The sequence below is a fragment of the Oryzias melastigma genome, linkage group LG10, assembly GCF_002922805.2.
Source record: "Oryzias melastigma strain HK-1 linkage group LG10, ASM292280v2, whole genome shotgun sequence".
In the NCBI taxonomy this organism is placed as follows: Eukaryota; Metazoa; Chordata; class Actinopteri; order Beloniformes; family Adrianichthyidae; genus Oryzias; species Oryzias melastigma.
Window position 1 is genome coordinate 1,457,310 of NC_050521.1, and position 20,633 is coordinate 1,477,942.

General features: G+C 43.5%; 2 protein-coding genes across 4 annotated transcripts in view; both read left to right on the forward strand.

Annotated features, from left to right (window-relative positions):
* LOC112153453 (serine protease inhibitor Kazal-type 1) overlaps window positions 1-1,269 on the forward strand; it is an 11,029-nt gene extending 9,760 nt beyond the window's left edge. Inside the window, exons 3-4 of the mRNA XM_024283683.2 lie at window positions 698-804; window positions 1,152-1,269. Coding sequence (XP_024139451.1) covers window positions 698-804; window positions 1,152-1,203 — 159 coding nt within the window. The 3' untranslated portion in view covers window positions 1,204-1,269. The remainder of the gene's footprint in view (window positions 1-697; window positions 805-1,151) is intronic.
* Window positions 1,270-1,746: 477 nt separating this feature from the next.
* stox2b (storkhead box 2b) lies at window positions 1,747-18,231 on the forward strand. Of its 3 annotated transcripts, XM_024283682.2 has the most exons (5): window positions 5,478-5,603; window positions 6,888-6,978; window positions 8,228-8,380; window positions 9,389-11,594; window positions 16,672-18,231. In XM_024283682.2, the coding sequence occupies exons 3-5, from the start codon at window positions 8,248-8,250 to the stop codon at window positions 16,874-16,876; spliced, it is 2,544 nt and encodes an 847-aa protein (XP_024139450.1). In that variant the 5' UTR covers window positions 5,478-5,603; window positions 6,888-6,978; window positions 8,228-8,247; the 3' UTR covers window positions 16,877-18,231. The 3 variants fall into 3 exon arrangements, with proteins under 3 accessions (XP_024139448.1, XP_024139449.1, XP_024139450.1); XM_024283680.2 differs by lacking the exons at window positions 5,478-5,603; window positions 6,888-6,978 and adding an exon at window positions 1,747-2,574; XM_024283681.2 differs by lacking the exon at window positions 6,888-6,978 and having other exon boundaries at window positions 5,476-5,603.
* The last annotated feature ends 2,402 nt before the right edge of the window (window positions 18,232-20,633 follow it).

The window sequence follows — 20,633 nt, forward strand, 5'->3', positions numbered from 1 at the left end:
ATCTTCAGCCATCATCACTAGCATCTTCAGCATCCAAATTCAGCTTACAGTATTCACACTAGCATTATCACAGGTAATGCTATATATCTAGTTCATAATTATGTTAAAAATTTACGGTTTTAAAGTGTTTAAAATTTTGTTTTAGAGTTTTCAATAATGTTTAACCTGTTCTAAGGTGTGTTTTGCAATTTTGGCCGCTTGTGCGATTAAGTTTGACACCCCTGTCGCAGAGCTTCTGTTAGTTGTAGCTCTTAAGTTGTTTGTTATTTGAAATGTCTGAGCTGTGACTGCTCTGCTAAACCTTCTTCTGGTCTTTCTCCTCTCAGTGGAGCTTCCATCGATTTCTCTGCTGACCTCTCTATGATCTGAATCCTTATTGGCTGACCAAAGCTACTCATAGTTATATTTGTACAGGCATTTTTCATGTACATGGTCCTTAGACAGTTAAATAAGAACAGCATACGTGCATTTACACACATTTAGAAAGAGAAATCATACACCGGGTGGTTTTGGTTTTCCACCATGTTTTACCCTGAAATGCTTGTGGCCTCATACATAGAAACCTGTTTTAGCCAAAGTCTTACTTATACAATATTCCACCTAGTCCACACAACTTTTTGTGCGTAGAAGCTTTTAGAAATAATGATCAGGGGCTTTGGAGTTGAAGAGGAACCTAAGATATTTCCTTCTTTTTCAGCCTCAGTGTGTCAACATGAATAACGTCTGCACCAAAGAGTACAAGCCCGTCTGTGGAAGTGATGGAGTCACGTACAGCACTGAGTGTGTCCTCTGCCAGCACAACAGGCACGTAAAACACACACAGATACACACACATACACAGATGCTTGCTGCAAACATGGACACAAACACACCGAAATAGACACACACGGGGAGACTCCAAATCAAACAACACACACAAACGAATACAGGTATACAGATATGAACACAGACTCATGGATACAGACACACAAACCCTTGCACCTAGGTGTACTCGCACACAGACAAAAACAAACATAGAAAGACTTAAAAATACAGAAACAAACACACACAAAAACACAGAGAAGGATTCATGCACACCTGCAGACACACACACGTTTGTCTTCACACTCCTGGCTCTGATTCCTCTTTCATTGGTTGCTCTCTTCCTACAGGGAAAAGACGGCTAACGTGAAGGTGGTGAGGAAAGGACCCTGCTCCTCCTAACTCTGCTTCACCTGAGTTTAAGCATGCTGCTACACCTGTCTGAACAATAAAGTTAAACATTCTGCAGCTCGTGTCTTTTGTGCTTACATCTCTTGGTTCAAACGAACTGACTTCGTTCCTTCACACTCACTCAGTCCAGTTTTCTTATACAGTCAGTGACACACACAAACACATGCTGAAACAAACGCACAGTGTGCTGTAAAGATGGGGAAATGGACTACACCCCACAATGAGTTGTCTATCATAAGACATGATATTCTTGGGCATAGTTTCTGCAGAGCGGCATGAGTTCATCAGAAATTTGTCTCCGGGTTGATGAGGGGACTGTTGGGGCAGAGTAAGCCTGCCCTCATTTCCCATCATTCCTTTGTTTACATTCCTTTGTTTTCCCAAACTATTTAAATGATGAAATGCTCAGAAATACAATTTTAATCTTAATTTTCTTTATGTATATCCTCAATTATAAGAAAATGAAACAAGAAAAAAACCCACAGTTTTCGTTGGAGTGGATCTTTGACACATTATTTCTACATGTTTTTGATCCTTTTTGTGAGGTTCTGCAGGCCTCGGTTCCGGTTCCGGTCCTCCGGAGCTCGGACGGCGTGACGCAGCGGCACCGCCACGCCGATGTCCGGGTGGTTCTGCAGCTCCGTGGTTCGGAATCGATCCAGTGTGAAACCCGAACCTGTGCTGCAGATCGCGGTCTCGCGCCTGTAGAGCGGGGGGCGCGTGCAGAGCGCGTGGCCGCCGGTGACGGAGGAGGCGGCTCGCGCGGCCGCAGCGCTCTTCGCCTCGCTAGCTCGCTGCTAGCCTTCTGCGGTCCGGATCGGAGCCGCTCAGAGCCCCATGAACCCGCACCTGCGGGTGGCTGCGGGGCAGGTCGTGTCGCGGTTCCGTCGGCGGTGTGCCTGGCGGGATGATCGTTTTCCGGGGCTGAGTTGGTGACGGAGCGGCGTCACACCGCGGCGGCACCAGCTAGCATGATCCGGGAGGTCCCTCACCGGAGCCCGGTTGCCTGAAACTCGGGGCCCCGCACAGTGATGGAGCCCTTCCTGCAGATCGCCCCCCACTCCCTGGCCATCGTGCTGAGCAGGACCAGCGCGGGGGAGGCGGCCGGAGTGTCTGAGAGCGATGAGCTGCCCCGGCACCACACCGGCTACGAGATCTTCGCGAATTTTAAGGCGGAGAACTCCCAGCTGCACGTGTGGAACCAGCGGGTCAGCGAGGCCGTGTCCGAGACCTTCTTCCTGGGATGGATCGACGAGCATGTGCTGCTGATCCAGGGGAAGGAGGACCACCTGGAGGCGCTGAGGGAGGGTTGGATGCGGAGATGCCTGAATCCACCTCGGGGATTCACCATCAAGTACCTCGGTAAGGCCCAGCCTGCAGCGGCTCACCTGCTGTCAGTGTGCTGTCAGGTGTATGTGGTGGAGAGGGGGTGCACAGATGAGCTCACAGGAACAGCATGTACCCTGACAGCTGAGTCTGCAGCATACATCCAGAACCTGGTCCGGACCTCAGTATCTCTGTTCTGATGTGAGTCTAAAATGGTCCTTTGTTCTCCTTCGTGCTGGGTCAAATGGAACCCCCTGAAACCATCATCTCCAGCTCTCTCTTGCTCTATTCCATTCTTGGAATGTCTTTGTGTTTTGATCTCAACACCCTCAAAGACTGGCCGCTGTCAGAGAGGGCCTCCGTCTCAAAGCAAATCAGGCACTTTGACAACAAAGATGACTTAATTCTTATTTTGTGAATGGCTTTGAGTCACCTGAGGCTGTAGGGTCACCTGAGGCGAGCTCTGTGGCTCACCTGTGGATGTGTGATCATGTCTGGTTGTAGGGTAACCTGTAGTTTTGGGGTCACTTGTAGTTTCAGGGTCACATGTAGTTTTGGGTAACTTGTGGCTGCATGTCTCCTGAGGCCGTGGGGTCACCTGGAGTTTTAGGGTCACCTATGGTTACGGGTCACTGTGGTTGTGGGTCACCTGCATTTCGTTGTGGTTTCAGGGTTACCTAGGGTCCAGGGTCACATTTTGCTGCATATCACTTGCAGCTGTGGGTCACCTGTGGTTTTGCGTCACTTGATGCTGCCTGTCATCTGTGGTTTGGGGTCACCCTTAGATTTTTGGTCATTTTTGCTTTCAGGGTCACTTATGATTGTGGGGTCACTTGTGGTTTAGGGTCACCCGTACTTGTGTGGTCATTTGTGCTTTTAGGGTCACTTGTTGTTTGGGGTCACCTGTAAATGTGTGGTCATCTGAGGTTTCAGGGTCACTTGTGGTTTTGGGGTCACCGGTGGTTTTGGTTGTCTTGATGCTGCATGTTATATGTGGGTTGGGATCACTCGTAGATGTATGGTCATTTGTGTTTTCAGGGTCACTTGTGGTTTTCGGTCACTTGTCGCTGCATGTCACTTGTGGTTTGGGGTCACTTGTGGTTTTGGTTGTCTATGATACTGTATGTCATCTATGGTTTGGGGTCATTTGATTCTTCTTGTCATCTGTGGTTTGGGGTCACTGGTAGATGTGTGGTCATTTGTGCTTTCAGGGTCACTGTTGATTTTGGGGTCGTCTGTAGATATGTGGTCATCTGAGGTTTCAGGGTCACTTTTGGTTTTGGGGTCACCTGTGATTTTGGTTCTCTTGATGGGACCTGTCACCTGTGGTTTGGGGTCACCTGTACATGTGTGGTCATTTGTGCTTTCAGGGTCACTTGTGATTTGGGGTCATCTGTAGATATGTGGTCATCTGAGGTTTCAGGGTCACTTTTGGTTTTGGGGTCACCTGTGGTTTTGGTTGTCTTGATGCGGCATGTTATATGTGGGTTGGGGTCACTTGTAGATGTGTGGTCATTTGTGCTTTCAGGGTCACTTGTGATTTTGGGGTCACCTGTGATTTTGGTTCTCTTGATGCGACCTGTCACCTGTGGTTTGGGGTCACCTGTACATGTGTGGTCATTTGTGCTTTTAGGGTCACTTGTGGTTTGGGGTCATCTGTAGATATGTGGTCATCTGAGGTTTCAGGGTCACTTTTGGTTTTGGGGTCACCTGTTTTTTTGGTTGTCTTGATGCTGCATGTTATATGTGGGTTGGGGTCACTCGTAGATGTATGGTCATTTGTGTTTTCAGGGTCACTTGTGGTTTTCACTTGTTGCTGTATGTCATTTGTGGTTTTGGGGTCACCTGTAGATATGTGGTCATCTGAGGTTTCAGGGTCACTTGTGGTTTGGGGTCACCTGTGGTTTTGGTTGTCTATGATGCTGTATGCCATCTGTGGTTTTTGGTCACTTGATGCTGCATGTCATCTGTGGTTTGGGGTCAACAGTTTGTGTGGTCATTTATGTTTTCAGGTTCACTTGCGGTTTTCGGTCACTTGCAGTTTTGGGGTCACCCGTAGATGTGTGGCCATTTGTGCTTTCAGACCCACTTGTCATTTTTGGGTCACCTGAGGTTTTGGTTCATTTGATGTTGCATGTCACCTGTGGTTTGGGGTCACCCTTAGATTTTTGGTCATTTTTGCTTTCAGGGTCACTTGTGGTTTTGGGGTCACCTGTGTCACTTTTGGTTTTAGGGCAGGGTCACCTGTAATTTTGGGTCACCTGTGGATGCCTGTCACCTGTGGCTGTGAGGTCACCTGTAGTTTCAGGGTCGCCTATAGTTGTTCGTCACTTGCTGTGTCTCACCTTTGGATGCAGGGTCACTTGTGGTTGCAGGGTCACTTGTGGATGCAGGGTCACTTGTGGGTGCAGGGTCCTCTTGTGGATGCATTTCACTGTGGTTTCAGGGTCACATCATGTGATATTAGAATCACCTACATCTGCATGTCGCTTGTGGCTGTGGGTCACCTGTTGTTTTGGGGTCACCTGTGGCTAAGGGTCACCTCTCTAAAAACATTGGACCGCTTGGGAACCAAACACTCAGACTTCATTCTTGCAGGAAGTGTGGCAATATCCTCAGAGGAGCAGCATGTGTGTCCTACATGGATGTGTAAGTGGGTCAGAGCAGAACTAAGACACGATTCTGCAGCACAGACACACATACGCTCAGCAGCACACATTACACATTCTGTCTGTGTGTTTCTGTTTCGAAGTGCATCTTTGTGTGTGTCGAAGTGTCTTTGTGTGATTGTGAGTGTGTGTTTGTAGCAGCAGGAACAAAGCTGTGATTGTGTTGCTGTCATGGCGACCTCAGCCCCCCCTCCCAGCCTAATGTCTGCAGGCTGCAGTAAGGGACTGTGTGATTGGTCACACCCCCCTGTCTTTGTGCTGTGCAGAGGATTGTGGGTAGGCTGCGAGGGAGGGGGTGGAGCCAAAGGAGCAGGTTGTGTGAAGAAGGAGCTGCAGCGTGTACGCTCTGCTCAGCTGAAGCTTCGCTCACAGGAAGACGGGACCGCTGAATTGGAGGTGGGGTTCTTGGGGGGGGGCTGCTTGTGTGGCTGAGCTCGAGCTGCTGCTAGCTAGCATTTGCAGCACGTCCGGACGGCAGAGGAGATGAGGGACAGAGTGTGAAGGATGGCGTGATAAAGGGGGGAGTAGTGGAGGAGGGGGCGTGGCTTAGAGCTGTGGACAAAGGAGGCCGGTCTATTATTGCCTACCCCTGCAGAGAGGGGCGTGCACTGCTCTCCGCCGTCTGCCTCCTTTCTGGGGCGAGTGGCCGGTTGTGTTCTGGACCGGGTCAGCTGATCGTCAGGATGGGTGTAACAGGAAGACCTCTGCTTCAGACTGACTGAGTGACATGAAGCAACATCAGCTCACCTGAAGTCCTGCAGAAGTTCACCTACCTTCAGGGATGAGCTTAAGGGGAGGGGCTTACTCCTAAAGAGTTTGAGTCAGCAGGAAGAGCTCATGAGGTGGATTCAGAAAAGAGTTTAAGCTCACATGAAGTTTTTAAGATTTGTTGACTAATTGGATCACGCGTAAACTGGATATAAAACACATCTTAACCAGATATTGCATTGGACACTTTTTCTATTTTTTTATTTTTTTTTATTAATTACGAGTTTTTTTTCTTCAGTTTTTATGCTAATTTGGAGTTTAGCTAGTATTTCGGCTGCATGCTAGCTATTTTGACTAACTTAGGCTGTTTTTTAGTTTTCTGAGGCTAATTTGGCATTTAACTAATATTTTAGCTGGCTATCAGCGATTTCAGCTATCAACTGCAGCGTTTTTATCTATTAGTTTCAGCATCTTCAGCTATCAGCACTAGTATCTTCAACAGCCAAATTCCGCTTACAGCATTCACACTAGCATTATCACAGGTAATGCTATATATCTAGTTTTTAGTTAGTTTAAAGCTAATAATGGTTAAGATGTGTGCTTTACATCCAGTTTGCCAATGACCCGATTAGTCGACTAATCGGAAAAAATAATCGGTGATTATTCGACTATTAAAATAATCGTTTTTGGCAGCACTAGATCAAATAAGAATAGACTCCTCCCCTCATTTTATCATGCACTTTATTAAATAAGTGAAGTCGGTTAAGGTGTAAACCTGTTTGAATGATTTAACCATTGACCTAATTCTTAAATAACCCCAAAGAACCCAGACACATTTTTCCTTAAATTAAGATTTTATGGGATGTACCACTGACCAAGTGGACCAACAGAACACATTTCTGCTGTTTTCCCTGTACACTGATTTCCCCATGGGTTCTTTTTGGTTAAACACTGGTCTCCACCATTTTTCAGGCCACGGACCGGTTTAATGTCAGACTATATCTTCGTGGACCGATGGAGTCCGATTTATTTTCAAGCTTCCAGTTTCTCTGAACTTTTGAAGGTAAAGTTTATCTTTATTAAAACTTTATTTAGATTTTGTTTAGGAACCATTAAAATGTGACATACTGCAACTGTCAAAGTTGAAGCTAAAAAACCAGATGCTAACTTAAGCCTCGTCCGACTTTTAAGAAGCGACAGACATATATATAACAAAAAAGGTCACTAAAACTGGTATTTTCTACATAAACGTGAATCCATCATTTGATCAACTTTATTAGAAGCATCTTCATAACGTTAGACAGCCAGTTACTGAATATTTGGCATTATTATTATGGTCTTTTAAGACAACTGTTGTTGTAAATCCATATTTGAAGTAAGGACGTCTGGTTTTTGTCTGTTAAATGCAGCTTTCTTTTACTTTGAAATCAAATACTTTTATTCAGTGTCCTCACTGGATCTTTTCTAAGAAAAGAAACTTTCCAAATATGTTTGTTTTTGTTAACTTTTCTAGCTTGGGGGTTTCGGAGTAGCTGCTTTAAGAAAATAACGGAATGGATTTTCAACACGCGATTGAGAGACTTGACATGCAGGAATAATGATTCGGATGTGGTGGAGAGAATCCAGTAGTTTTCCAAAATAAAACTTCCTAAGAAAAGATTATAAGTAAGATAAAATGCAGGTCGTGTTTTCTTCTCTGCGGTCCGGTACCAACTCTGACCCGAGGATTGGAGACACTGGGTTAAAGTTTTTACTGTTGTTGCCTATCGGGATCTTGGAGACGGGGTTACCAGGGCGATGGCCTGCATAACGGTGTGTTGAAAATGTCACTGTGATGCTCCTCCACCAAACTATCTCTGGACACAGTGTGGATATCTGAGCTTCTGGAGGATGAAAATACGCCTCAAAAAGTAGAAATGTTACATCACTTTTCTTGTCTGTGTTTACTCTCATTTGAAAAACACTATTTGGCAAAATACCTGGGATGTAAACTCTATCGAGACTCATCATAAATCTTATGGTTTACAGAAGAATTCATCATTGGAGTGAACAACAAAATAGACACTATTTTTCTTTTCTGATTGTTTAAAAATTCCATTTCAGAGGTTCTTTTTTTGAACTTTTTGTAAATGTAAAGTTTCATTTTGTTAGTTTAATTTTCAAAGTGTTAGTTGCAAAGTTTTCAAGCTGAAGTTTTAAACTTTTTATCACCTTAAACTGTTTAAGGCAAAATGGTCCTTTTCCTGTTGCTTCTCTGGTTGTGTCCGCTGTATGGACGTCAACGTCTCAAAAGTACCCGTTCTGTTTTCCAGGGGATGTCTCGCCCATCAGCATGTCCCCAATCAGCCAACCACAGTTCATCCCCCTTGGAGAGGTTTTGCTTTTGGCCATTTCTGCTCTAAACTCCGCCCACAAGCCTGTCACCGAGGAGGCTCTGACCGAGCACCTGCAGACATGTTTCCAAGGTAAGTAGAGAAGTGACTCGATGACCTTTCAGGCTCACCTGTGTTTGGACTGCTGTGAAGGTTACAGGAGCACAAAGATAATGTAGCAGCTTATGGAGATGTGTTTGTACCTTAAGCCTTAGTTGCATGCATTGACAGTATAACAAGATGGACAATGCACCTGTGACATCATTCATAGAAAATGTCATACCTAAAGTTCCAACGAAATGAAGTCACCATTACCATTAATGTATGTGGTGATTGGTCCGAAGGGGAGACAAATTAGAACAAATACTGAAAAAAATATGTAAAGAAATAAGGAAAAAGAAACTGTTTTTTTCACAAGATACACTTGCTTTTTTGGAGCCTCTAAACAGAAGTTAAAAACCTATTTTGTCTGGGATGGAAAGAGGAGTCATAATAGTGCTTATTGTCATAATAACAAATAAATGTACTTGTAGGAAAAAATTACTCATTTAAAAGTATGAAGTATTCAAGGAAGAGTATGAGGCTTATCTTTGATTGTGACATTTTTAATTTCTTTTTTTTATTGTATTGATCTTAATATTTGTTTTAATTTTGTTTCATGTTTTTTTAATATCTATTGTTCTTTTTATGCCTTATATAATGTGGTGGAAGGTGCTTTATAAATGAATAAATGAAATTAATTTAAACCAAAACAGGACAAGTCTTTTCCTGAAAAAAAAAAAAAAGAAATGAAACATAGAAAAGAAACAGAAGATAACGGTAAAGAAAAAGAAGCTCTAATGTGGTAGAGTTGACTCCTCCCATGTCAGCAATGATCCAAAAATGGGTTTGGATATAAAGTTATCCATCAAAATCAAAGAAATGCTCAAATAATGCAACTGTATTGATCATACATTTAAAAAAGTTTTTTTTTTTTTTAATGTACTAAGAAAAGAAATCACAGAACCTTTAAACTCTCCAGTGGTGCTTCAAGGACAGAATGTGGGGGTTTGGTTTTTAAGTGGCTTGGTTCTGACCGACTCCTGTTCTGGTTCTGCTCAGGTGTTCCCACACCGACAGAGGAGGCGCTCCACCATACGCTAAGCATGCTGGTCCATGAGCGCAAGATTTACCCCACCCCTAATGGATACTTTATCGTCACCCCCCAAACGTATTTCATCACTCCCAGCCTGGTCCGGACTGGTTCTAAGTGGTACCATTTAGATGAGCACTCGGCTGACCGACATCAGTACCAGAAACCGGAGCAGCACCAGCTGACTCAGTGCACCTCGCCTCTCTCTGGCACCATAACCCCGTCTACCTCCGGAGGACTGCGGGATCGGACGTATAAAGCAGAGGGCTCCCAGAGCCACCACGCCACTCTGCAGCGGTGCTCCCCCAAAGACCACCGAGAGGTGCACTCCTCACCACAAACGCCTTCTCAGCAAGTGGGAGGAAACTCGGAGAAGGGCAGGAGCAGCCTTGGGTTTGCTTTCAAGATGGACACGCTCACCAAGCACAAAGGTGGGGCGGCTGTGACCGCCGCACTGGCAGATGTGGACAAGTCTGCAGGAAGTGGTTCTGGGAGCCGAAAGTTTGGCTTGAAATTGTTCCGGTTGAGTTTTAAGAAGGACAAAACAAAGCAGCTGGTGACCTTCTCCGCCCAGTTCCCCCCAGAAGAGTGGCCACTCCCTGACGAGGACACCCCGAGTCAGATGCCTCGCTATGTGGAGATGGAGATTATTCGCAGAATCAACCCTGACCTCACCGTGGAGAACCTGGCCCGCCACACCGCCGTCATGAAGCGCCTGGAAGAGGAGCGTGTTCAGAGGAGCATGGCGTCCTCGGCCAATCAGAGTTCCAGGAGCAGGAGGAGCGGCGGCCGACACAGGAAGCAGTCCCAGACCAAACCTGGACGCTCCCACAGCAAAACCCGGTCCAACCGCTTCGACCCGGCCGACGCTTCCCGCACAGATCCAGCCAGCAGAGACTATCGGGGCCACTCCTCGTCTCTGGCTCGCTCGCCTCGAGAACAGGCCCTCGCCATGGAGAGGCACCGGGCGCGCCTGCACCTCGCTCACAGCATTCCCAACATCCTCGACTCCACACACCTGCCTGTCACGCCCGAGTGGGACGTGTCCGGAGGGCTCGCCAAGCGGCGCATGGAGGTCCCTTTCCCAGAACCGAGCCATGTCCCGTTAGCCCATCACTCCAAAGTCCACCGCTCGCACTCGCACACCCAGGAGAGGAAGTCCCGCAGTGAGCGCAGCAGCAAAGCCAAGGAGCGCTCCCGCTCTATGGACAACTCCAAAGCAGCGCTTGGAGTTGGCCCGGTGGCGCCGTCCAACTATTACGACAGCCGAAGTCGCTACTACACGGAAGATGGCAGCCTGCGAGCCAACCAAAGCTCCACGCAGTTCTGCCGAGCGCCACTCTCGGCAGGGCTGGAGGGCGGCAGGAGCTTCGATAGGAGTAAGAGTCGAGACAGCCTGGTGGCTTACAAAACACTGCCCCCCCACAGCGCTCCTCCTGACGAGTACTTCCAGTGTTCCGGGAAGCCCACCAACACGCTAGGAACTCTGTGCAGGAGCGGCTCCGACCAGCAGCCCGCCCATCCCCCAGAAAGCAAAGAGGACCCTCTAAAGGTGGGCACCAATGGTGGCAGCTTCCCCTCCATACCTCTACCCATCCCCGACTCCTCCCTCCCTAACCTACGGCCTCCCAACAGCGCCTCCTGTGGTCAGGAGAAAAACAAGGAGGTCTTCAACAAAGACGTGCTGTTCGATCCTCCATCCAGCCTCCCCCTGTCGAGCTACAGCTCTCTGAAAAAAACCCTCCCCCTGTCCTCGTCCTGTGACGCCCTGGATGCTCACAGCGACACCCCCAAACCGCTGGTGGTGACTACATCCGCGCCTCCACTGGTACCCGAAACAACCTCTGGTGCTGCCGATGCCTCTCTGGACTACTACAACGTTTCAGACGACGAAGAAGCCGAGGAGGGGGGAGCTAGGAGCAAAGAGGGGGCTTTAGGGGAAAAGCCTGGGGGAGGTGGTGGGACGGGAAGAGGGGGAGCAGGGACCATGCAGTGGCTGCTGGAGCGAGAGAAGACCAGGGACCTTCAGAGGAGGTTTGAAAGAACTCTTACTCTTTCTGGTGCTAAAGACCACCTTCCTGAACCAGGTCAGAACCAGCAGGCGGCGCACTCCGCCAGGCTGGACAGTATGGACTCCAGCTCTGTCACGGTGGACAGTGGATTCAACTCCCCCAGGTGAGAACTAGTCTGTGGTTCTGTTTCAAAGTCCTGTCTTCCAGTTCCCAGTGAGGGTCATGTTAGAGCAGGGGTGTCAAACTCAATCGCACAAGGCGGCAAAATCCAAAACACACCTTAGGTCGTGGGACGAACAGGATAAACATTAATTGAACACTCTAAAACTAAAAATGTAAACTGTAAAAATGACACTTTTTAATATAATTATGAACTAGATACATATCATTACCTGCACTAATGCTAGTGTGGATGCTGTAAGCTGAATTTGGCCGCTGAAGATGCTAGTACTGATAGCTGAAAATGCTAAAATTGATTGCTGAAAAAAGCTGAAGCTGATAGCTGAAAAGGCTGACGTTGATAGCTAAAATCACTGATGCTAATAGCTGAAAACGCTGAAGCTGATAACCAGTTAAAATGTTAGCTAAATGCCAAATTATTCTAAAAAACAAAGAAAATGCAGTCAAGCCTAGTCAAAACAGCTAGCATGTAGCTGAAAAAATTGGCTAAACTCCACAATATCCTAAAAGAACAAAAAAAGCCTAAATTAGCCAAAACAGCTAGCATGTAGCTAAAATACTAGCTAAACTCTAAAATAGCCTTAAAAACTGAAAAAGCCTAAATTAGCCAAAACAGCTAACGTGTAGCTGAAGAATTAGCGAAACTCAATAACAGCCTAAAAATCTACAAAAAAGCCTTAGTTGGCAAAACAAAACCCTAGCTAGCATGTAGCTGAAATATTAACTAAACTCCAGAATAGCCAAAAAAATCTTAGTAAACGCTAAAATAGTCCAAAAAGCTATCAGAATGGCAATTTTTAAAACTTTAAAACCATAACTCTTTAACATAATCATGAACTAGATATATAGTATCACCTGTAATAATGCTAATGTTGAAACTGTAAGCTGAATTTGGCTGCTGAAAATGCTAGTAGTGATAGCTGAAAATGCTGAATTTGATGGCTAAAAATGCTTAAGTTGATAGTTGAAAACGCTGAAGCTGATAGTCAGCTGAAATATTAGCTTATAAAACTAAACAAAATAAAGCCTAAGTTAGCCAAAACAGCTAGCATGTAGCTGAAAAAATAGCTAAACTTCTAAATTGCATAAAAAACTGAAAAAGCCTTTACTAGCCAAAACAACTAGCATGTAAATATTAGCCTCTAAAAGAGCCCAAAAAAACTTTTAAAAAAAGCTAAGAGCTAAAATAAGAAACTTGAAACTGTTGTGTATTTAAAAAAATGTTTCTCATTTGTGACTATTCAGTTATATGTGAGACTATATAATGTAGAAAAACTGATCTTAGTCATAATTTGACCGTCACATGTTTCCTCCTTAAATTAACGTTATAAAATGTGTTTGATGAATAAATAATGGTAGCCAAATGATGGAAAAACTTCCCTATCAGACTGTTTCAGTGCAGATAGTGACTGTGCTGCATGTTTGATACACTCATTGACACAATGCCAAATAGACAGCTTTTATCGTCCTTCAGTCATATAATGACTGTGAGCCAGATAAGAACGCTTCACATCAGTGTGGGGAACTAAAAATGAGATAAATAGACACTTTGCAGACTTTGTGGATTGGATAATGGGTTTGTTCTGTTTTGTTTTGTTGTAAATTATTATGACCTCATCCACAATGCATTGTGGGAGTTGACTTTTTCTGTCACTGTTGGCACTTTTTTGTACCCCGGAGTAGAGCCGAGGTTTTCCACGGTAGAATCTGACTCAGTTTCACAGATTCAGCACACTTTGGTGCTCTGCTGTTTGCATTTCTGTCACTGCTCAGGAAGTTCTTGTTAACCAGATGGAAAGAGAAAAGACCATTTCTATTGGTAAATAATAGATTACAGATATATTTTAGTTACATTTGCTTTGAAGTAGGGCTGCCACCACGATTACTTGACTAATCGACTTTTAAAATAGTTGACAACTAATTTAGCAGCCGATTTGTTGTTACTTTATATTATATGGAGTCAGTGTAGTAAAGTTGAAAGTTATACTGGTCATTCTGTTAGCTTTTTTGGACTACATTGGCAGTTATTAAGGTTTTTTAGGCTATTTTGGAGTACAGCTAATATTTCATCGGCATGCTAGCCGTTTTGTCTAACTTAGGCTTTTTGTCATTTTTTTGGGCTAATTTAGCATTTAACTAATGTTTTAGCAGGCTATCAACTTCAGCATTTTCAGCTATTAGTCTTCAGGGATTTCAGCTCTCAACTTTGTTTTGAGCTATTAGCCTCAGTGTTTTCAGCTATTAGCTTAAACGATTTCAGCTATCAGCTTCATCGTTTTCAGCTATTGGCCTCAGTGTTTTCAGCTATTAGCTGAAGCGACTTCAGCTATCAGCTTCAGTGTTTTCAGCTATTAGCCTCAGGGTTTCAGCTATCAGTGTTTTAAGCTATTAGCTTCAGCGTTTTCACCTATAAGCTTCAGCAATTTCTACTATCAACTTCAGCATTTTTAGCAATTACCTTCAGCATTTTCAGCTATAAGCTTCAGCGTTTACAGCTATCATCTTCATAGTTTTCAGCTGTTAGCTTCAACAATTTAGGCCATTAGCTTCAGCAATTTCAGCTATCAAGTTCCGCATTCAGCTTTAGCGTTTTCAGCTATTAGCTTCAACAATTTAGGCCATTAGCTTCAGCAATTTCAGCTATCAAGTTCCGCATTCAGCTTTAGCGTTTTCAGCTATTAACTTCAGTGTTTTCAGCTATTAGCCTCAGTGTTTTCAGCTATCAGCATTTTAAGCTATTATCTTCCGCAATTTCAGCTATCAACTACAGCATTTTCAGCGATTGCCTTCAGCATTTTCAGCTACAAACTTCAGCGTTTTCAGCTACCATCTTCAGCATTTTCATCTATTAGCTTCAGCGTTTTCAGCTATAAGCCTCAGTAATTTCAGCTATCAACTTCAGCGTTTTCAGCTTTTACCTTTAGCAATTTCAGCTATCAACTTCAGCGTTTTTAGCCATCAATTTCAACATTTCTGGCTATCGTCACTAGCATCTTCAGCGGGCAATTTCAGCATTCACACCAGCATTATTGCAGGTGATGCTATATGTCTTATTTTTAGTTAGTGTAAAGCTAATGATGGTTAAGATGTGTGCTTTACATCCAGTTTGCGCATGACCTGATTAGTCGACCAATCGGGAAAAATACTTGGTGATTAGTCAACTATTAAAATAATCATTAGTGGCAGAACCACTTTGAAGCATAAATATGACGGAGAGACCGAAGAAGAGCAGCAGCAGCTGTGAATGTAGAGATTTTTAACTTTTTCTCCAGCACTGCACAAACTAGATTATTTTCCCCCTGAAGTTTTAGAAAGGCCTCTAATCTTCCAGGACATTTTGGACCAAAGCGTTAATATCTCTAGAGAGCCAGAATTGGCCACAACCGCTGGATTGGACATCTGCACCTGTTGGTTCAGCCCATACAATCAGCAAGGGTTTTGCTGAAACAGCAGTAACTCTGGACGCCTTTCATAGACCGTTAAGTTTTCCAAAGTACTTGTTGTCAATCCAGCTCAGTACAGAGTAGCGTGTACCTGCATTACCTGAGGGAATATTAAAGTCCTGGAAAACACCCACTAAAAGCCAGGACACTCTTGCAAAAGAGATTTGTAATCTCAATGAGATTCTCCTGGTTAAATAAAGGTGAAATAAATGAAATATAAAAAAAAGCAAAAGTTAAATGTAGCGTTTATTAATGGCATATAAACGACAGTTATCTTTAATTTTACTGTAAATTCAAGCCTAGTTATATTGAGTTATAGTTACAGCTGCACATCAAACTAACTGATCTTATTTGTAAATTCTCTTATTCCTGTGGATGGACTTCACTGACAGTTTAACACAGTTTAGCTTAAAGCAAATGTTCTACTGTTTCAATGAAACACACGAGAATAACTTTCTGAGCAAGGGAGCAGCTTTATTGTAGTGCGGATGGAAAGAGGAACAGAGGAGGAGAAACCCTGAAGGAGGAGTTTGATAAGAGGTACAGAAAGTGTCAGATAGGTTAATGAACCTGGAGCTGGAAGTTTGAGGGTGTGTTGGGGTATAGTGTCAGTGGCTATGACCGCAATGGAGATGGATGAGGGGATCCATGGGATCAAGTTTGGTTTTCAGGGCAGAAATACAGAAGGACAAATGGGATGGTAAAGAATAGAAATGTCAGTGGTGAAGACATTTTCCAGTAAGGAGAGAAGAAAACAGTGACATGAGACTGAAGGAAGGAGAACACAACTTGATTTAATCCTAATCAGATGTTATCTGAAAGAGATCCTTAAGTACTAAATGTCATACATGCATTGAGCTGCTGCCATGTGATTGGGTCAGGGGGACCCAGATGTTGGGTCATGTGGACCCAACATCTGGGTCCGGATCCGGTCCACTAGTTAGTGACCCCCAGTTGCTTAGTGTTAATTTCAAGCCTTAAAGGGTAACCAAAACAGGGAAGTTGGAGGCTGACTCCACCCACAGCCGAAATGTGAAAATCCAGTCAGAGGGGCGGGGCTTGGGGGCTGGACTGTTATCATTACTGAAACTGCAGATCAAGACGTGAGACTTTAAGTTATTTTCAGTGTCATTATAAAACATGTGGTGATTTAAACTAAAAATGTAGACCTTGCATTAAGTTATGAATTAATTAATTAAAAACGAAGGAAAACTGAAGGGAAAAGTAATTTTTTAAAGATTTGTTGATTAGTTCAAGTAAAATTGTACATTCTAATTAAAGATAGATTAATATTAAGTTGTTGAATTTCTTTCTGAAATAAACAGTTCAAGATAAAGTCAGCTGTATTGCCAAATATGCTGAATACACAAGATAACAGTATTGCTACTTACAACAACAACAACAATAAAAAGAACATTAAAAACAGTACAATCATAATATACAAAATTTACAATAGAAGTTTAAATACAGAACAAACAGGTAAGATTGAAATAAAGTGAAAATAGTCCAAAAATAGCTATAGAAGTAAAGAAAGAAAAGCTAACTTCAAATAACAAGAAATTCTAGAGCAAAGTGTTGGGTTTTCAATGTTCCTCCCATCTGTTTTGTCTCGTTCAGAACCCGGGAGAGCCTGGCCTCCAACACCTCCTCGGTTGTGGAAAGCAACAGACGGCAGAACCTGGCTCTAAGTCCCGGACACTTAGGCATGGCCGCCAGCACTGGACCCCCTTTCTCCTTCCATACCATCTCAGAACCTTCTGGCAGCCAAACGGAGAAGCTGCAGAAGCCCAGCAGCTGCCTGGCCTCCATCACCAGCGTGTGAGGCTGCAGCTCAGAGCAGGACTGTTACTCGTTCAGAGAGAAGCCGCCCCCGCCGGCCCGATCCTGCGGGGGCTTCAGTGTTTTGATTTTTCTGTGATCTCAGGTTCTGTTGTTACACTTCCACACATCCCGCTTCAAGATTCTCCATGATTTCACCATCGTTGTCATGGACCTCTGGAGACAGACGGCATTCATGTCCAAACCGTTCCTGAAGAGCTCCTTTTGATGTGAAGCCGTTTCCATGGTTTGTTTTTGGTGCTGCCCCGGTTCAGCCCTGTCGCAGCCTTCACACGTTCACCCATGTTTTCAGGGGGAACCTGGGTTCTAGAGGCTTCTCAGAACCCTGCGAGACGGTCCAGTCCAGCTGCTGCCTCTAACCAGACTCATCAGTCTTCCTCACAGATGGAGCCAGACTGATGTGTGAGGCCTTCTCCAAAACCTTCCATAGATGCTGACAGGTTCTGATCTGGACTCTAGCTCCATGAAGCTGCACTGAGCTCCAACGCTGTGAACATCTCCTGGAACTTCAGCTGGTGAGGGGGCAGCTTCAGGCTGAACCGGTTTGAAATGTTTCTGAAGCTCGACCGCAGAGAACCCAGATCCAGATTCTGCAGCTAAGATGACTTCATCCTCTGATCCTCCATCAGTCGGAGCTCCTCATCTGCTGATGGAGCTCTTCATCTCACTGAGCAGCCAACATCTCTCAGCTCTTCCTTCCACGCTCAGACTAGGAGCTTTGCTCTCCGCTGGTCTTTCATCCCCTTAACCTCCATCAGGTCATAATCTCACAGGGTTTCACTTCAGAGCTGAACTTTAAAGGTTCCCATGAACGGGTCTGAGCCCTCCGGACTGCTCTGGGTGGTCACATGGTCTACAGCTTGTAGCATCAAACGAGCAGAGTCATCCTCTAGACCAGGGGTCTGCAAACTTTTAGAGTATTTTCTATTGATTAAAATCTGGAAAGAGCCGCATAGTCTTACTTTAGCCTTTAAAAATGTGTTTTTTTTTTTAAATAAAAAAAAATAAAATAAATATGAATTATGTCTATTTTTTGGCACAAACAAAACCAAAAATATAAAAAGAACCTAGCATCTCTCCAAATGTGTTTTTTTTTTTTTTACGTTTGACAGAAGCTCAAATATCTTCTTTTCAAAATAAAAGCTGCTCTGTGCCAAACAGGATAATCTCAGTGCAGCTCTGGACAGATAGTAACTAATGCTGTGAAGTATAAAATAATATGTGTTTTTAACTCATAAAAGATCAAACTTTTTACTAAAGTTTTTCTTTGTATATAAATCTGTTCATTCTGGAGGTAGAGTTGAGCAAACAAGACGTCTTCAAGTCAACAGGATGTAAAAACCTACATAGTTTATCATCTATGTGAACCTCAGACATTAATTTATACATTTAACTAATCTAAATTCAATAAATGCTAATTAAGTAATCCTTACTTAAAAAAAATGCAATTTTTCTTTTCCACTATTTGTCCTCAGCAGTCTTAAATTGCTGGGTTTTGTTATTTTAGTTTGGATCTTGGTAGTCTTAGTTTTCAGGCTTTGTTTATTTGTTTTCTTTACGTAGTTTTGGTTAAGTGGAGCTCCTGACTCAAACGGTCGACATGTCTGGGTCAGCAGTCTACATGACTTATTTCATGTTTGACCAAGGAGCCACCATGGAGATAAAAGAGACACATGTGGATCTGGAGCGCAGGTTGCAGACCCCTGATCTAGACAAATCTTTAAAGTCCAGCTTCTCTGGAGAACAGAAACCCCGTGACTTCATCCATGAAGAGGATGGTTCTCCACCATCTTCCAGACTTCAGTCTTCTTCAGTCTGTGCAGACCAGTCATCTGAACGTCGTCTTCACAGCCCCAAGACGAGTTCATGACCTCTGAGGGAGAGAAGTTCCTCACTGCACCAGACTTCTCTGATCCAGCAGAAGGTCCAAATGCTTTGCTTTGGTCTACCCTCTAAACGTGGTTTACCTGGAGACAGGTGCAGACTCTGTAAAGTTCTGAATGTTTTGGCCCGGCGTTGTGACGTTGCAGGTTCCTGCTGTAATCTGAAGACTGTTCCTCTGAGAGGGGACTCCGATATGAATGTTTTACACGGTTCCTGCTTTCTTCTGGAACATTCTGTGTGAAAGTGTCCGGAGTGGCCTCACTGGTGTCGACTGTGTTTTTATTTTCTGTAATAACCTGTGAATTCTGTGCGAACAGAACCAAACATGATTTTGGATCTTGCTTGGTGTTCAGATCTTGGTTTTATTGTACATACTGTGGCACATATTTGAATAAACTTGGAAGACGATGACCTCTATGACCCTTTCTGCTGTATCACAAATGGGACGGCTTCATCCAGCCTCCAGTTTCTTTCTCCAGCTACATTCACACCGGCCTCGGCAGAGTGCGTTCAAGCAACCACTTCTAATAAAGAGTGTAAACATGCGATTCAGTACAGTTTTTGGGCTCTACGTCACAAAACACATTGCCATTGAACGTATGTTGCAAGTTGAACTTTGACCAATCAGGGATTCAAATTTACAGATACAAATCGATGGTATTCCTTTTGATTTACGGAAGTGCCAATCATTTAAAAAATGATAATTGTGGAGAAATTAAAAATTGAAGTTTGTGTCCGACTGGAATTCTATGACACCAAGTCTTTCATATATGGGAATAGAGCTGTGAAAGAAAAAGCCTGGACAGAGATTCACCAGATTTGCACCGCTTCGCAGTAGGGCAAGGTAATATGGAATTTTAAAAATAGTTTCCATATTATGCGATAACGATATTTATCCCAATATAAACTACCGTAAATAACTATATTTGTAAAGTTTGAACGCTCTGCAGCTCAAAAAAGAAATGTATAGTTATCGGCAGGACATTCATAAAATAAATGTTCATTTTCCTGGTGAAATTATTAAGGTTACTTTTTATTATTTATGTAAAATTGTGACAAACGGCGTTCATCTGTCATCTTTGCCATTCTAAATGCAACAACCGGACGTAACTATTGACTCTTTTGGCCCCGTCGCCATTTTGTCTGACGTCACCGGGAAAAGGCTCAATTGTAGGTGGCGGACATTCGCGATGAACCGTAGAACACAACTCTGCAAATATGCATCCATTAGGACTGGGTTTATAAAATTGATTTATTGATTTGAATCGATTTAATTCATAAAAAATATAAATCCATTTAGCACATAATGCTAAAGTTTGCTAGCTTGATGCTAACATTTAATGGAACTTCACATAGGGCGGTCGGTGGATCTAAACACACATTGCTGACTAAATGAACATCTTCATAAACTCACAGGCATGAACTTTCCAAACTCTTTTAAGGAAATATTTTAAAGTAACTATTTGTGGTCTAAAACACAGTTTTTTTCCTTATACTGTCTTCTTCTACCAGAATAAGGTGTAATGCTATAGCGCAATTGCCACCTGGTGTCCAAACTGAAACGTCCTCCAGGAGAAGAAGAACAATGTTTACAATGTTAATGATCTGAACGTTATTATTGTTAGAATTTCTACTTTAGAGAATCTATGTAACACTGTATGATATTAACAATCTCATATCTCATATTAATACTTTTAACAGTATGTGAACTGGATCAGATTAATATAAATATATTCAAATCATGTAGTAGATTAATGTATTTTTAAACAAATGTGTATAAATGTGTAAACTCAAAATTTCATTGAATTGAAGAATCCAAAGAATCTGAAAAAATTGGAGTCAAATCGATTCGGGCT

What these genes read in the sequence shown, in the direction of transcription:
- stox2b (XM_024283680.2), top strand. Translation starts at nt 2,244, where the DNA reads ATGGAGCCCTTCCTGCAGATCGCCCCCCACTCCCTGGCCATCGTGCTG. An exon ending in ATTCACCATCAAGTACCTCG is followed by an intron (nt 2,575 to 8,227) that starts GTAAGGCCCAGC and finishes TCTGTTTTCCAG; the next exon opens with GGGATGTCTCGCCCATCAGC. An exon ending in CCTGCAGACATGTTTCCAAG is followed by an intron (nt 8,381 to 9,388) that starts GTAAGTAGAGAA and finishes GGTTCTGCTCAG; the next exon opens with GTGTTCCCACACCGACAGAG.